The sequence below is a fragment of the Protomyctophum parallelum genome, assembly GCF_964188405.1.
Source record: "Protomyctophum parallelum genome assembly, chromosome: 2".
NCBI classification, from domain to species: Eukaryota; Metazoa; Chordata; class Actinopteri; order Myctophiformes; family Myctophidae; genus Protomyctophum; species Protomyctophum parallelum.
Window position 1 is genome coordinate 18,136,008 of NC_139699.1, and position 15,950 is coordinate 18,151,957.

The 15,950-nt window shown below is 42.6% G+C and overlaps 1 protein-coding gene across 5 annotated transcripts in view; it reads right to left on the bottom strand.

Moving 5' to 3' along the window:
* LOC310854999 (inositol hexakisphosphate and diphosphoinositol-pentakisphosphate kinase 2-like) overlaps window positions 1-15,950 on the bottom strand; it is a 70,578-nt gene that overhangs the window by 31,167 nt on the left and 23,461 nt on the right. For all 5 annotated transcript variants that reach the window (XM_083759814.1, XM_083759811.1, XM_083759813.1 and 2 more), the window contains exons 8-18: window positions 14,794-14,955; window positions 13,885-14,006; window positions 12,014-12,115; window positions 10,018-10,104; window positions 9,505-9,580; window positions 9,226-9,335; window positions 8,617-8,702; window positions 7,540-7,665; window positions 3,733-3,854; window positions 2,993-3,175; window positions 1,957-2,098 (exon numbers count right to left, since the gene is read on the bottom strand). In XM_083759814.1, coding sequence (XP_083615940.1) covers window positions 1,957-2,098; window positions 2,993-3,175; window positions 3,733-3,854; window positions 7,540-7,665; window positions 8,617-8,702; window positions 9,226-9,335; window positions 9,505-9,580; window positions 10,018-10,104; window positions 12,014-12,115; window positions 13,885-14,006; window positions 14,794-14,955 — 1,318 coding nt within the window. The remainder of the gene's footprint in view (window positions 1-1,956; window positions 2,099-2,992; window positions 3,176-3,732; window positions 3,855-7,539; window positions 7,666-8,616; window positions 8,703-9,225; window positions 9,336-9,504; window positions 9,581-10,017; window positions 10,105-12,013; window positions 12,116-13,884; window positions 14,007-14,793; window positions 14,956-15,950) is intronic.

Consider the following 15,950-nt stretch of genomic DNA (forward strand, 5'->3'; position numbering starts at 1 on the left):
TAGTTAATGATACAATACTATGTGTACATGTAAGCTACTTACAACACACAGACTCTCTGAGGCAAGCTTAACCACTTAAAGCAGTGGTTTTCAACCAGTGGTCCGGGGACCATCTTTAACTCTTGAGAGTTAAACATTACATTTTACGCTCTCAAGAGTTACATTATTGTTCAACATCTGCATGACTTAAGTTAATTCTACACAATTAGAAAATGCAGAGGAATTGTTGTTTTGATCGTTTGCCTGTTTTCTCTCCTAATGGTACCAACATCAATACATGTGAACATATTGTTTAGTTTGGGGTCTGAGAGGCTAAATCTCATCAAATGGTGGTCCGTCTGTGGCTCAAATAATGGGCCTCGACATGAAAAGGGTTGAAAACCACTGACTTAAACCATGAAACATGGGGACATTCTCATTCTACTACTCTGCTGCCCTGACACCTGCAAATCACTGGTTTCTTTCTAAACTAGCCTGAAAAATCATCTATCAGGAGGTAAATGCAATTTCAGGAGGAGTCATTCACTGCTGACCATTTCCCCTTTTATCCATTGCACATTTAGGGCTCTATCTTGCACCACCCTTATCCCTAAACTTATTTGCCATTTTTTACTATTTTGAAAATCCTTTCAAAATAGTTCGACTAGCCGATCTACATCTACACGTTGTGAGCTTGTAGATCGGCTATTTGAACTATTTTAAGGTGAGACACTACAGGTGAATAGGGGAAAAAAGTTAACTAATAACTGAATGAAACATCTCCAATTTGCATCGGGACGATAAATCTGAAGATCGGATAAAGCCAGGTGCAAAAGTATTGTTTCATTTTGTTGACATAATGAGAAAAAAACTAATTACAGAGAGGATTTTAGATATCTCTAATTATCACTCCACAAATCAGAAAATAGTGTCAACAGGCATAAAAAGCACCATTTTCGCCATGTTTTTAAGAATAAAATGTGATGGAAATCAGGCTAATATCAACAAACCCTTCTGTAAATTCCTGCAGAATATAGTTATGAATAATGGAAAGTTTGGTGTATGTGAGTGCAACTGAAGTGTAGATTATTTGTCCCACGTATGAGGAAAACTCATTTTGAGAAAACGGCCTTTAAAGATTTGTATTGTAATATTCCAAAACGTTTTATTTGAAGCCACAACCAATCAGGAAAATAGAGAGGGTGGATGTTTATGTTGCTTTAGTTTGAAAGAAAAAATGTATAGTAAGCAAAATAGCACAAAATCTAAAAATTGAAAAGTCATGATTTCACCTGCCATGTCTTGCCTTAACACATTCCATCCGTAGGACGTCTGGAAACGTCATAGGGAATCCAATCAACGGATGCTATGGACGTGTGTACGAATCCTCAATGATATCAGGCGAGAGAAGAATATTCTGAATTTCTTCCTTTTTTATTTTTGAGTGAGCCTCTAAAGGGCCTCCCACACCGTCTGCGAACACCGCGCGTCAAAACAGCCGCCTCGCCTGACGCGCCGATAGAACCAGTTCTATTTTCCAGGCGTCGCCGCGCGACAACGTGTCGCGCCGCGTCGCGTCGGACGGAGCCGGTGTGTGTTGGGCTTAAGCCAGGCCACCATACGCTTTGCTCTTCCTTCATATTAGCGTCCCGTTCACTTAGCTGTTAGCGAGGCAGAAAGAAAGAATGCCTCGCATCTGCTCATCTCCGTGGTTTTGATCTGATGGATATACTATGCGCATCATTTCTGCTCCTCATCCACCTCTCGTTCAAAATATGAACGCTTTTTGGATCATTTATCGTATAAATGAAATCGAGAGCAAGGTAAGCTAGCAAAAATATTTCTCCGTTTTTTTCCCGGATTGAAGGAATCCCGGCGCTGATTGTGATTGACGCTATACGCAGGGTTCATGTGGTTAGCATTACCGGTACATTACTAATCCCGTTTTAAAGAGTGTGAGAGAGGAATTTTCCCCACCAGCAGATTTGGGGTCCTCCATTCTTTTGCGTATCTGGGAGGTGAGGCTCTGAATGAGGGTGTAGACCTGGTCACACGTGGCCACTGGGTTCTGGACTATCTTCATGGAGTTCACCAGAGATGCACAGCAGGTCGGCGCCAGCTGGGAGGGAAGGAAGACAACACGACAAAACAGGATAACTCATCATAATGAACTGAACATTGACCCATTCAAACTGAGAGATATATACAGTATATATATGAATATATACACGCAGGCACGCACACAGTCTTTCCTCTAGCCAGAAGCTGATACTGTGGGGAGAGCTGTCACACATGCACAGGTGACATTTTTGTGATTCTTTTATTTATTTATTTTTGCGGTCTTTTGAGGTTAATTGCCATGTTTTGGCCTATTCGTGGCCACCTACTAAAACACATAATGGTCATGATTGATCCCCCCCCTCCCCCCTTCCCGAGTGTGGTGACCCCCAGGGGTCCTAGAGGGGGTTCCAAGGGGGAAGCTCTAGCTGTTGACAAATGGAGGCTTGCCATCAAAGCAGGCATCCAGAGGAGTGAGAAAAGGAGAGAGTGCAACAGAGTGCAACGGCATCATGGCCCACCAAAACACATTTTTGTCGACTAAATTAACTGTAGATTTAGTCGACTAAAATCTTATGACATTTAGTGGACTGAAACTAGACTAACACTAAACATTCCAGGTGACTAAAACTAAATGAAAACTATTCAAGAGACTATGACTAAAACTAAAATTTGCTGCTGTTATAGAGCATAATATTATCACCCAGACCTCAATCGACCTGTCACTTTCTGGACAACATTCAACCTCGTGTTGACTGAGGACACATTCCTATTTACACCAACAACCTGACAGAGCCTTCTGCACAAACACCAGCACGCACACGCACATGCGCGCGCGCACACACACACACACACACACACACACACACACACACACGGCCTTACCCTGTCATAGTCCTCCTCATGCAGCTGGGCCTTACCCTGTCATAGTCCTCCTCATGCAGCTGAGCCTTACCCTGTCATAGTCGTCCTCTGTGAAGGGGCGGTCTCTCTGCATTATGTCGTGGAGCTGGGCCTTGACGCGGTGCTGGGTGCTGGTCAGAGAGTCAGAGTCGTTGTCCAGCAGGCCGTTCATGTTGGCACTCTTCACCATCTGGACCAGGATGGGAGTCAGCTCGCCCTCCAGAGCCAGCAGACCCTGTACACGCACACGCAGACGCACGCGCAACGGACACACACATTCTTTATTTGAATCCGCAAATTACAATTAATTTCACAAGGAAACCAATATAACAGGGTTGACAGTTCATGGGCACCTAAGAATACACATGGCACCTCCCGTCATTCTTCTCCTCCACACAGACACACTGCCTAGAACAGCCCAAACAGAGCACAATTTGGCAAGTTGTTTGGCTTTGCCAGCAAACCCTGTATCACACGCACGCACGCACACACACACTTTATTTGAATCCGCAAATTACAGCCGAAACAGAGCATAATTTGGCAAGTTGTTTGGGCTTTGCTCTTTGTCATGCCAGCTATTGTTAGGTCACTCATGGCCGGTTATGTGCATGGCCCAGGCTTCCAAATAGCACACCCACAAACACGCGCACGCACGCGCACGCACGCGCGCACGCGCACACGCACACGCACACGCACACGCACACGCACACACACACACACACACACACACACACACACACACACACACACGACTGACTGACTGACTGACTGATGGGTGCCGTGTCAGTCTACCTTGGCGAAGGCTGCCGCGGTCATCTGCACCCTGCCTTCCTCTGAGGCGTAGATCTTGAGGTCGTGTCTGTAGGTGCTGTGTAGTCGTAGCAGCCCGCAGCCAGGGAAGCCAGCATAGTCTCCTGCGAGGGAGGACAGGCAGGACATGTGTTAATAGACCAAATATAAAATAGGGCTTAATTGGTTAACGTATGTTTTGTAATAATAATCCAAATCTACACAGTGATTTGGAATGAAGGCTTTCCAATAATACTGTAGGGGAGTAAAACGATACAATATGTGCCTTGGTGATGTAGCAGAGTAAAAGTATAAAGCAATGACAAAATGGACATACTCAAGTAAAATAATATCTAAAAAATGTGCTTTTAAGTACAGTATTTGAGTAAATGTACTTAGGTATGGTGGTGGTCTGCTGTCTATGATTATGGAGGTGGGTGGGTGGTTGTTGTAGCCTTGCTGCTGGGGACACTTCTGCTAATTATTACTATACTATAGTTATCATTATAACTTTAGTTTTAGTCATAGTATCTTCAATAGTTTTCATTTAGTTTCAGTCACATTTTAGTCACCTGGAATGTTTTAGTGTTAGTCTAGATTTAGTCGACTAAATATCATAAGATTTTAGTCGACAAAATCTACGGTTGATTTAGTCGACTAAAATGTATTTTGGCGGGCCTTGATGCCGTCGTAATGACTGTTTTTACACTTAGCCGATCTACAAGCTCACAACGTGTCGCAGCAAAACTCGTTGTGAGCTTGTAGATCGGCTATTTTCACCATGCAACCAAGTGTAAAATGACTTATACTGGATCTCTTGTCCACTAGTTCCTTCCTAAAAAAATTTTTGACGAAATTGTCAGTATATTTAGTCTTAGTTTTAGTCATCATAGTTTAGTTTTTATTTCGTTTCCATTTAGTTTTCGTCAGTGAAAAAAGGTAGTCGACGAACATTTTTCGTCTTAGTTTTAGCCAACGAAATCAACACTGCTTGTGACCATGTCTAAGTCTACTGTACGACCGTTCTTGTTTATGTGTGTTTAATGTGTTTTAGTTCTCTAATATCTGCTGTAGCATAAATTGCCCAGTTAGTTTCCACCACTGAACACAGGAACGTGCTTTTTGTCTTTTGCCTTGTTGCTACGGCAACTCAGATCAGGCCAGCTCTCGGGTGAGTCAGTATGCTGTGCGGTGGGAAGTTAAGTGGACGTCCGTGAGAGAATTCTAACAGCGGTGCTACAAAGGGAGGTGTGTGTGTTTGTGTGAGAGGATGATCAGAACAGCAGTGCAGAGGGAGCTTTGTTGTTTGTGTGAGAGGATGATCAGAACAGCTTTGTTGTTTGTGTGTATACTGTAAATGTCTCGGCTGGAGATCAAAACACACCCTGGAACCTGATATGAAACACATGAGGGATGCTTTTGCTCTAAGTGTGCAACAACTGAACCAGTCGATTTTACGGACCAGTACAGTACAGACCAGTACAGTCTCTTCACTAAAGAATAGCCGATCTACAAGCGGTTCTTCCCCTGTCCCACTGTCTCTCCCAGAGTTAGTATCGAAGTGTCCTTGAGCAAGACCCCTAATTGCTTCCGATGAGCAGGTCGGTGCCTTGCATAGTTTCCTCTGCCGTTGGAGTGTGTGTGTGTGTGTGTGTGTGTGTGTGGGTGAATGAAATGCATATTCTCTAGAGCATTTTTGAATAAAGGTGCTGCTATATACATCATGAGAATGCATCATTTACCATCTATTTGCTGCAAAAAAAAAAGAATATCAAACAATGTGCTTCTCGTTCTCCATTGTTTGATTAATCGAAAAGGTTATCGATGGAATAACTAAGACATCTAAGAATACCGGTAACTAAGAAAATAATCAATAACTGCAGCCTCACTTTGCTGCCAATTCATAAACCATCTCAACAACATTTCCTTCTGTGGATCTACTGTAATAGAAGTGCATTATGACCGAACAGAAGATCATTTTTTGGCCCAAGTCCCCGACGTTCTCCCTCCACTGCCTCCCGTCGTGCTCAAGTTCCTACTGATGAGTTTGACCTTATATGGATGAGTGGCTGCTCTCAGCACCGAGTGTGGTGGCATAATACAGTACAACAGGCAAGCTGCCAGTCCACCACACAACCATGGGCTCACTCCAAAGGAATGATACATAATACAGTACAACAGGCAAGCTGCCAGTCCAACACACAACCATGGGCTCACTCCAAAGGAATGATACATAATACAGTACAACAGGCAAGCTGCCAGTCCAACACACAACCATGGGCTCACTCCAAAGGAATGATACATAATACAGTACAACAGGCTAGCTGCCAGTCCAACACACAACCATGGGCTCACTCCAAAGGAATGATACATAATACAGTACAACAGGCAAGCTGCCAGTCCAACACACAACCATGGGCTCACTCCAAAGGAATGATACATAATACAGTACAACAGGCAAGCTGCCAGTCCAACACACAACCATGGGCTCACTCCAAAGGAATGCATGCACTGGGTTTTGGGGTAGCCACTTAAAACCTCTAGTCCAGTGGTTCCCAAAGTGGGGTCCGGGGACCCCCAGGGGTCCTTACGACGGCATCAAGGCATGCCAAAATGAATTTTAGTCGACTAAATCAACTGTAGATTCAGTCGACTAAAACTAGACTAAACCCTAACACATTCCAGGTGACTAAGATGTGACTAAAACTAGATGGAAAACTATTCCAAGAGACTATGACTAAAAAATAAAATAAAAATTGCTGTCAAAAACAACACTGATATGAGATTATTTTTAAATCCCTTGAATTGCAATTGGATGCGACTGCGACACAATTCAATATGAAGTGGTGGGACGTGATGGGAGGCACATGGTCCTGATACAGCGGATGTCCCATTTTGGCAGAGAAGCTTGCAGCTGGAACAGCGCGACAAAACACAGGCCTACTTGCGCATTTTAATCACATCAGCGCTTTAGAAAAACACAACATCATGACACTGCTTTTTTTTAAGCAGGTTCATCCAAGCTTCACTGTCTGTATAATATATTATGCCAACTCTGGATTGCTAACTGGGGAGCTATAGTCAGCAATTTGGTGTTCTCCTGTTAGTTAAGTATTACGCATATTTCTAAAAACAGGTCCAGCTGGAGCCCACAGCTGCTACAGTAACTATTACATAACAGTGATAATAAACAGCCTGGAGGATGTTTTTGTACTGGGATTATGGTGTACTTCTAACAGCGGTTAGGAGCATACATCACAATGTCATCTCACTCCATTATTACAGTACAGAATTACTTATATTTTCATTGCTGGCCACATACGTGGTGAGTGTGTGTGTGTGTGTGTGTGTGTGTGTGCGTGTGTGTGTGTGTGTGTGTGTGTGTGTGTGTGCGTGTGTGTGTGCGTGTGTGCGTGCACGATGGTTTTACTATAATATATTATGAGGGCCATGTTGTCGCCACAATTATAGCAGAACTTGAGAAATCTACCTTGTGATAACAACTTTTCTGGACCCTATGAGATAAAAATAAATGTATAAAAATAGCCGAAAACATTGCTGACCTCACAACTATAGTAATACCAGTGTGTGTGCGTGCGTGTCCATACTCATAGAGCAAAATAATAACTAGCTTCTAAAAGACATGAGATGGAACGGTCTTCCATCGTTAAGATAATAAGATAATAATGGCGGACGGCGGTCATATTATTTCAACAGTGGTGGGGCGTGCTGCGCCCAAAGCTGAATCCAGGGGCGTGTGCGTGCGTTGATGTGTGCGTGGAAGCGTGCGTGCGTGGAAGCGAGCCTCACCTTGTCCTCCAGGGTACATACAGCGGAAGGCTCTCCCCAGCTCTTCGGCCTGTACTCTCCCAGCAGGAGTGAGCTCACCACCCCACTTCAGCACCAGCAGCAGGGACGGCTCCTCCTTACGCGTGTCTGACACACACACACACACACACACACACACACACACACACACACACACACACACACACACACACACACACACACACACACACACACACACACACACACACACACACACACACACACACACACACACACACACACACACACACACACACACACACACACACACACACACACACACACACACACACACACACACACACACACACACACACACACACACACACACACACACATTTTCTGATTATCCGGTGAGCGCGATGGGAACATTGGCATTTTCTAGAGCAAGGATTGGCCTTATTTTAGCTCGGTAGCAATAACGCTAATACTTTAGCATTAAAGATGGAAGCCAAAACCGGACGTGAGTTACAGTGGAATTGAGGGTATGCGCGTGACATCATCGTACCTGGAAGTAATGCGGGAACGCAAAAAACTACTTTCTGGCATTGACAGCCCATTCATCCAAACAGAAAAGTCCTGTCTGATTGCATTAAACAATGTTAAACTCACCAACATTGCAGCTGTACGAAAAGCTTGAATTATTCTCTTTCTATCTGCAAAGTTTGTGTTTCATAAAAATCCACCATAGAAACGTTATGAGCTACTTTCTGTCAAGAAATGCCCTGCATTTGATTATTTTTCTAAGTGTCAGAGTTTGAAAGTGCTTGTTTTCAATAACAACATTTTGCTGCCTCCTGCATTATGTGACATTTAGAAACAGGTGATACGCAGGACGGTTGAGTCATTTCCAACGAGCGCTTCCAAACTCCAACACTCCATGCTGCTCAATGTTTTGCCACTCAGTCTAGATGAGGGGGGCGTGTCCTGATGGGAAAAGCATGCATGTGCATACTCTCTATAGCCTGAAAACACCCGACACCCAAGCACCGCCACTTTTGTCCACCAGGCGACACTCAATGTGTTAATGTCATTAATGTCAAGTTGATTTCATTCTACCTTCCTCCTCGCTGGATGTTTTGGGCTGCCCATGGGGCAGGTAGGTGAGCTGCACTTTCCTGTTGATCCCGGAGAAGTGACCATACCTGCATTTAAATGACATACAGTACGAAGCCATTAGTACAGACACACACAGGGCTGGCTTTAATACATTTAGAGCTGACACTAGATTCTACAAAATGTCTTCTAAATCCTGAAAGTTTTCTAAAAAGCTTCTATAAGCAATATTTTTTCAGTATTTCTCAAAAATGTAATGACCTTTTTATTTTTTGGGGTATTCGGACAGTATTCAGACTCTCTGTGACACATCTAGGGGCCGCAATCTGCATTCAAAGATATTCCTAGAAACTTTCTGCAGGGTTTATTTTTCGACCAATGACAAAGCTTCTAGGAAAATCCTTGAATGCAGATTGTGGCTCCTAGATGTGTTTTACTCATTGCTGGCTGTCTGAATACCCCCTTAAAGCTTATAGCTACTTCAATATAGAAATCAAGTCAAACAGTCCAACATCTTGTTTCTAGTTTATCTTTCAATCCATCTGCAACACTGAATCTCTGACAGATCTTGAAATGGGTCAGAAGGCAGAGGTTCACCCGGCCGTCACTCACATCTCCAGAACCGTTTTCAACTGCTCCAGTTTGGACTTCTTCTCCTCGATCTCACAGTCGTTGTGCTGCCCCAGTTCTGCCAACAGCAGCCGAGTAATGTCCAGCACCTCCTGGTGAGAACAAACACATGGCACACGTTTCACCCATTTAGACCCGAGTCATTATTCTACAAAATGCTTTCTAAATCACGAATGTGTTTCTATGTCAGTTGTATCATTTATCGGAGGATAATATGCTATACTATTACGAAGTATCAACATTTATGTCCCTTGCAGGTACCTGTAGTTGCTTTGGCTTCTTAAGCTTCAACTTCCCCGTTTTGTATCCGCCGTATTTTTCGAACAGATCAAAGAACCTGATTGAAAGAGAGACAGGGTTCAAAATCACACCCCATTTAGACCTGAGAACTGATTCTACAAAATGGCTTCTAAATCTTGACAGTTTTCAAAAAAACCTGTGTTTCTATATCAGCGGTTCTCAAACTATTTCATGTCAATACCCACAGAATTACATATAATTCTGTGGGTATTGACATTCCCCAATCTCAAAATATGATGTTCCAGGGACCCCCCAGAAGCAAAGATTTGAGTTAAAACGTTAAAAAAGATTCAAGTAAAAAAATAGCAGACCTACAAGCTCGTAGCACACCACTTGGTGACCCGCTATGACATTGTAGATCTGCTATTTTTCAATAGCTAAATTATAACATATGTTTAAAACACCAAAAGGGGTTCCCGCCCAAAATGGGTTAAAACACTGAATGATGGACTCATGTCTGGGGAAGAGCCTTACATGGGGTTCCGCACTTCCATCTTCATCTTCTGTTTGGGCGTCCTGTCTCCATGTCGGATTATAGCGATGACACAACGCAGCTCCATCCTAAAAGGGAAGAACCACAAAGTATGCCAGAGCAAGATTTAACTGAAGAAATCTAATCAACAAGAGATTGTTAATTGGATTGTCTATATTTAACGTCATGGAAAAAAAGAATGAATGGACCGCTCTCCTCGCAATTTCTGAATTTGGGCTCAAGGCCACATTTATTACTTATTTGGCAAATAATAATTGCGCCCGTTCGCGCAATTCTCGTCTTTGCATTGACTTTGTATGTAATCGCGCCGCTCTAACAATCCAAGTGTAGTTTTAGGCAAAATGTAAAGCTACTGATGTGTAACACTTGTTTATGTATTTTCAATGACCAATTTCCAGCGAGAATCATGTTGTCTTCACTTAGAGACATTATTTTGTGTGTACAGAGGAGTACAGAAGACCGTTGGGAGGGCTTCATCACATGATGCCGAGATAACCACATGAAGATCGGTATCAGCTGTGGTGACCCAGCCAGAGGAACAGGATGGGCCCCCTCCCCCTCCCCTGTACTGGTCATCAACAAGCAGGTAAAGGAAGTGAAGGGGGTGAACTCATACAACTGCCAAAATGAATACAAACTTGGGACTGAATTTGACTTCACTTTGTTGTGCTTGTTCTGGTGTATTTACAGACATTAGTGTGTAACTTCATTGAGATGTATGGGTTTGTTCACATGCTTGGCCCATAATAAGGCTCGTTGTGATAGAAGAGAAAAGTCCCCAAGAGCCATGACAGTAGACAATGCTTAAAATGGAGGACGTTTCTGCAAACAAGCTACAGAATACAGGCTTAAACCAGCAGCGCAGTAGATATATAAGGTATAGGAGCGGGCGTGGATTTCTGGTTCCACTGAAAAATAGAGCATACCTATTTACACGCACCTCCACAGTGGGTACAGGGCCAATAAAATGAACCATTTTATACTATATCTATTGAGATCGAAACGTTGTCTTCCTTGCAATAAAGTATTCCTTTTCCTAAAGAATGGTGTGCGGGGCCCTACCACTGAAAAATAGGCCATTCATTTTTCCCATAGAGATTTATTAAAATAATTATATAAATCATTTTACGACTAGAATCAAGCCATCCAGGATCCTGGTGAATCATGGCCATAAAACCTTTGATTCTGTGAAAAAAAATGAATATTTAATTATATGATAGACTACATTTAATAAATACCCTTTGTTTAGCGGTATTCATTTTCCCACAGAATCAAAGATTCTAGGCTTAAAATAATTGATATATAATATTTTTGTAAATCTCTATGGGGAAAAATGAATGGCCGATTTTTCTGTGTAACCAGAACACTGTGCCTACTGCTATGCCCTGGCCAATACACAATCACCACAGTTTCAAATTATTGTCACCAAGTTCGGTATCCGTCACCGACCACAGTGAAACATGGTCTCAATGATCCTCCTCTTATGTATGTCTCTCTTTCTCTACCTCTACTCCAGTGTTGTTAGATTTTAGTTTTAGTCATAGTCTCAATAGTTTTCATTTAGTTTCAGTCACATTTTAGTCACCTGGAATGTTTTAGTGTTAGTCTAGTTTTAATCGACTAAATATCATAAGACTTTAGTCGACTAAATCTACAGTTGATTTAGTCGACTAAATGTATTTTGGCGGGCCTTGATGCCGTCGAAATGACCGTTTTTACCGCACTGCGACGCGTTGTGATCTTATAGATCGGATATTTTCAGCATGCAACTAAGTGTAAAATGACTTATACTGGATTTCTTGTCGACTAGTCCCTTCCTAACATTTTATTCTAGTTGATATTTGTTGAGGAAATTGTCAGTATATCATAGCTTAGTTTTCATTTAGTTTCCATTAAGTTTTGGTCAGTGAAAAAAGGTAGTCGACGAACATTTTTCGTTTTAGTTTTAGTCGACGAAATCAACACTGCTCTACTCACATTGTCCCAGAGGTTGTGGGGACGATGGGGATGTCTTCGGCCTCTGTAGGGATGGACCAGGGAATCTGGAACTGAGGGGCCAGCTCTCGCATCACGATGTTACTAATGAACACAGAAAAACAATGGAGCCAAATAAATAGAACCTTGTATGTTCCGTTCGGCAAGAAAGACCAAACACCATGCATGCATGCAGATAGGGGTTGCCATGATTTAATTCAGTTTTTTTTGTGGCAATGGACATTGAAACATTTACATTTCTGGTTTCCTTTTAGGCTTTGTAAAAAAAATGGTCAAAAGTCCAAAACAGGACATGCCTGTATATTTAATAATGTTATACGTTGCAGATATACGTACAAGCTCACAACGAAAGTGGTTAAAAGAGCATGGGCAGGGACATAGAAATAATATTTCATTGAATTTCACCCAGCTGTTTTTATACAGATTAAAGGGACAAAAAATATATGTTAATGACGTTCACTTACTTCCTGGACTACAATTCCCATAATGCTTTGGTGCACTGCTCCTCCCTGACAGGGGGAGGGCTGTCTTACTGAGACCTGTAGTCCCAAGGAAGCTCTTAGAAGGAAGTGAAGTGGTCACGTGACTGGGCTGCGCCATGACACTTTCATGGACACTTTCACGGGAGCCAAACTACACCCGGAAGTTCGGCAGAATGCACTGGAGTCAATGAGAGCTCAGTGACCAGCTCATGAACAAACATTATTTATGAATGACTGAGACCTTTTGTAAAGTGATCGCTTCTGGAAAATAAAATAATTGCGAACGCAGTGAGCCACTTACTATGACAGCAAGGGCTGAATGTCTGTGTGTGTGTCTGTCCCACTGTTACACCACCCGCCCGCCACCAGAGGGCGCAGCTGTAGCACACACACACACACAGGGCGCAGCTGTAGCACACACACACACACACACACACACACACACACACACACACACGCACACACAACCACACACACACAAGCTGCGTTCGCTTCACGCGTTTGCGCGTCTTACTTGTATATATAACACGTTATTTTAGGCTGTCTTATTTTTTGATGTGCATACTACTTAATGTGATTTATTTTTTCAAAGAGCAGAGAGCAGCCCAGGCAGAAAACTTACTATGTGCTCTTCTATAAATACCTCAATAAAAATAAATAGTTATTAAGTCGAAAAACAACCACTCGGAAAAAACGTGTGATATCACTTATGTCTTCTTTCATATTCCTGAACCAATTATATGACAAAGCTTGCAATCGTTCATGAATAATGTTTGTTATGAGCTGGTCCAGCCGGCTCCATTCACTGCCATGTATTCATTGCACTACCGGTGTGAGTTTGGCTCCCATGAAAGTGTCCATGAAAGTGTCATGGCGCAGCCCAGTCACGTGACCACTTCACTTCCTTCTAAGAGCTTCCTTGCTGTAGTCCAAGGACTGTCTAAAGAGGACAAGAAGCGAAGACCGTACGGGCGCTCACATGGTGCTCCATGGAAGGAAAGAAACATGCGCAGTTGCAGACCAAGGAAGCTGAACGCGGAAGTGTTGGCTGCATAAAGCCCATTGCGCATGTTTCTTTCCTTCCATGGAGCACCATGTGAGCAACATGGCGGCGCCCTTACGGTCTTCGCTTCCTGTCCTCTTTATACAGTCCTTGCTGTAGTCCAGGAAGTAAGTGAGCCCAGTGTCCATGACATCAGAGACACTGGGCTCACTGCCAAAATATAAAATATCTAAAACCACATATTACACACATAAAGACCCCCAAAAAGGGTGAAGATGATTTGTCAATGAAATGCCTGTCCCAGGATTATAGAGACAGGGCTATAGATCCCCCAGTGTAGAACATAGAGCAAGGATAGATAAAGGTACCCCAAGATCTTGGCGCAGTCGTCGTAGTACTTCATGGAGTTCTTCACAAAACTGAAGCCGTTGACATCACACACGTAGGAGTGTCCGTTGGCTCGAAGGAGGTCAAATCCACACACAGTTTGCTGCGGTGAGGACAGGTGATGACTTCTTTTAGTATTAACCCATTAGACCTCTACAAAATGTATTTTTCTGAAAAACCTGTTTCTATGTCAGTGGTTTCTATCTATCTACTATTTCCTGTCAAGGACCCCCAAACATTATATACAATCGGCCGCCGACCACCATCTGAAAATATGTTGTTCCAGGGACCCCCCAGAAGCAAAGATATGAGTTAAAAACGTTTGCTGTGAACGAATATATTAAAAGATCTGCACTAATTTTCTTTTTTACTTATGATGCACTCATTTTTCAAAAATAGCAGACCTACAAGCTCGTAGCGCGGCACTCGGTGGCATGCTATGAGCTTGTAGATCTGCTATGTTTCAATAGCTAAAGTATAACATAATGCTTAACCAAAGACTGCCAGCCTACATAAAACAAACAAAAAAACATCCAGGTTCCAGGGGTTAAAATGGAGTCTGGGTTTGTCAGATAAAATAAATATCAAACATTGAAATATTAAATTAAGCAACTTAAAAACGGGGGTGAAACACAAAAGCCTAAGTCGAATTTAAAATGACTCCAAACATTAATATAGCATCATCACAATCATTTGACCAACTTTGGATATTCCAAAACAGCAGATCTACAAGCTCACAGCCCTTTTCCCCACCATTGTTGAACCGGCCCGGTTTTTAGTCCATGAGCCAGAGCTCCAAAATTGGAACGTGAATTACGAATTATGAGTGTGCAAAACCCTACCTACCGTATATTAAATAGTTTATAGGGTAAAAATAAAATGGATCTTACCTTAAAGGCCATGCAGACCTTGCGGGCCACCAGTTTCTCCATGGCCGTCAACATGACTGGGTAGCGGATCTCCTTCCCCTCGCTGTCCCGTTCCACCTTCCCGTCCAACGCAGGAGACTTCCTGGCCTCGGCATGGGCATAGTCAGGACCCACAGTGTACACCTGGAGGTCACGCACGCACACACACCATGTTTTATGTAATCAATGATATCTATAATATCTATATATATATATATATATATATATTAGGGCTGTCAAATTATTAAAAAATGTAATCAGATTAATCACAGCTTCAAAATTAATTTAATCATGATTAATCACCATTCGAACTATGTCCAAAATATGCCATGTTTTCCTGTTTATTGTTGTGGAAATGGAAATATAAATGACAGAAAGCGGATATACATTCGTTTTTGAATGTTTTTTGTTTTCTAATGCATTTAGTATAGACATGATGTGATGTGAGCATTTGTAGGCCTAGCCTACACTTTGAGTTAAATCAACACTGGCTTTTGGCCATGTAGACTGCGGTCCCCCAGGAGGAAGTCACTAATGTTGCTCTGGAGAGGGAAGTCTGGAACACTCTGGTGGAGCTGTTGCCCCCGCGACCCGACTAGGGATAAGCGGTTGAAGATGGATGGATGGATGAATGGAGACTGGGGTCCCAGTCCAGAGATGAAAATCATAATAAAATGGCCTAGGCTACTTTCTATCAATTTAATTTGGGGGTCCTTGAAATTAAAATAGCTGAGAAGCAATGGGTTAAACTGTAGACTATAGTTAATTGAAATTCACAAAATACAATAATGGCACATAAGCATTTTTGGAAACAGGGCTTGGTTTAGAAAAGCCTATATTTTGCGCTAAAGTAATTATTGAATAACATATAAATGTAGGTTTTAAGGCTAGAATGGCATTGTAGTGGACTGTAGTGAGAGGCGAGATTGTCTCTCCTTCATTGCGGGACTGCAGGACTAGTCTGGAGATAGTTAGTCGTGAATCAGCTTCAGTCAGTGTTTTGGTTCGTACCTGGAGTTGTGCATTATCTCCGCTGTGTACACAGTGACAGATTTGTTATGCTCTGGACGTTCCTGAGCCGCGCGCACGGGCGCATGTTAGGGGGAACACTAACATGCGTTAATTGCGTTAAATATTTT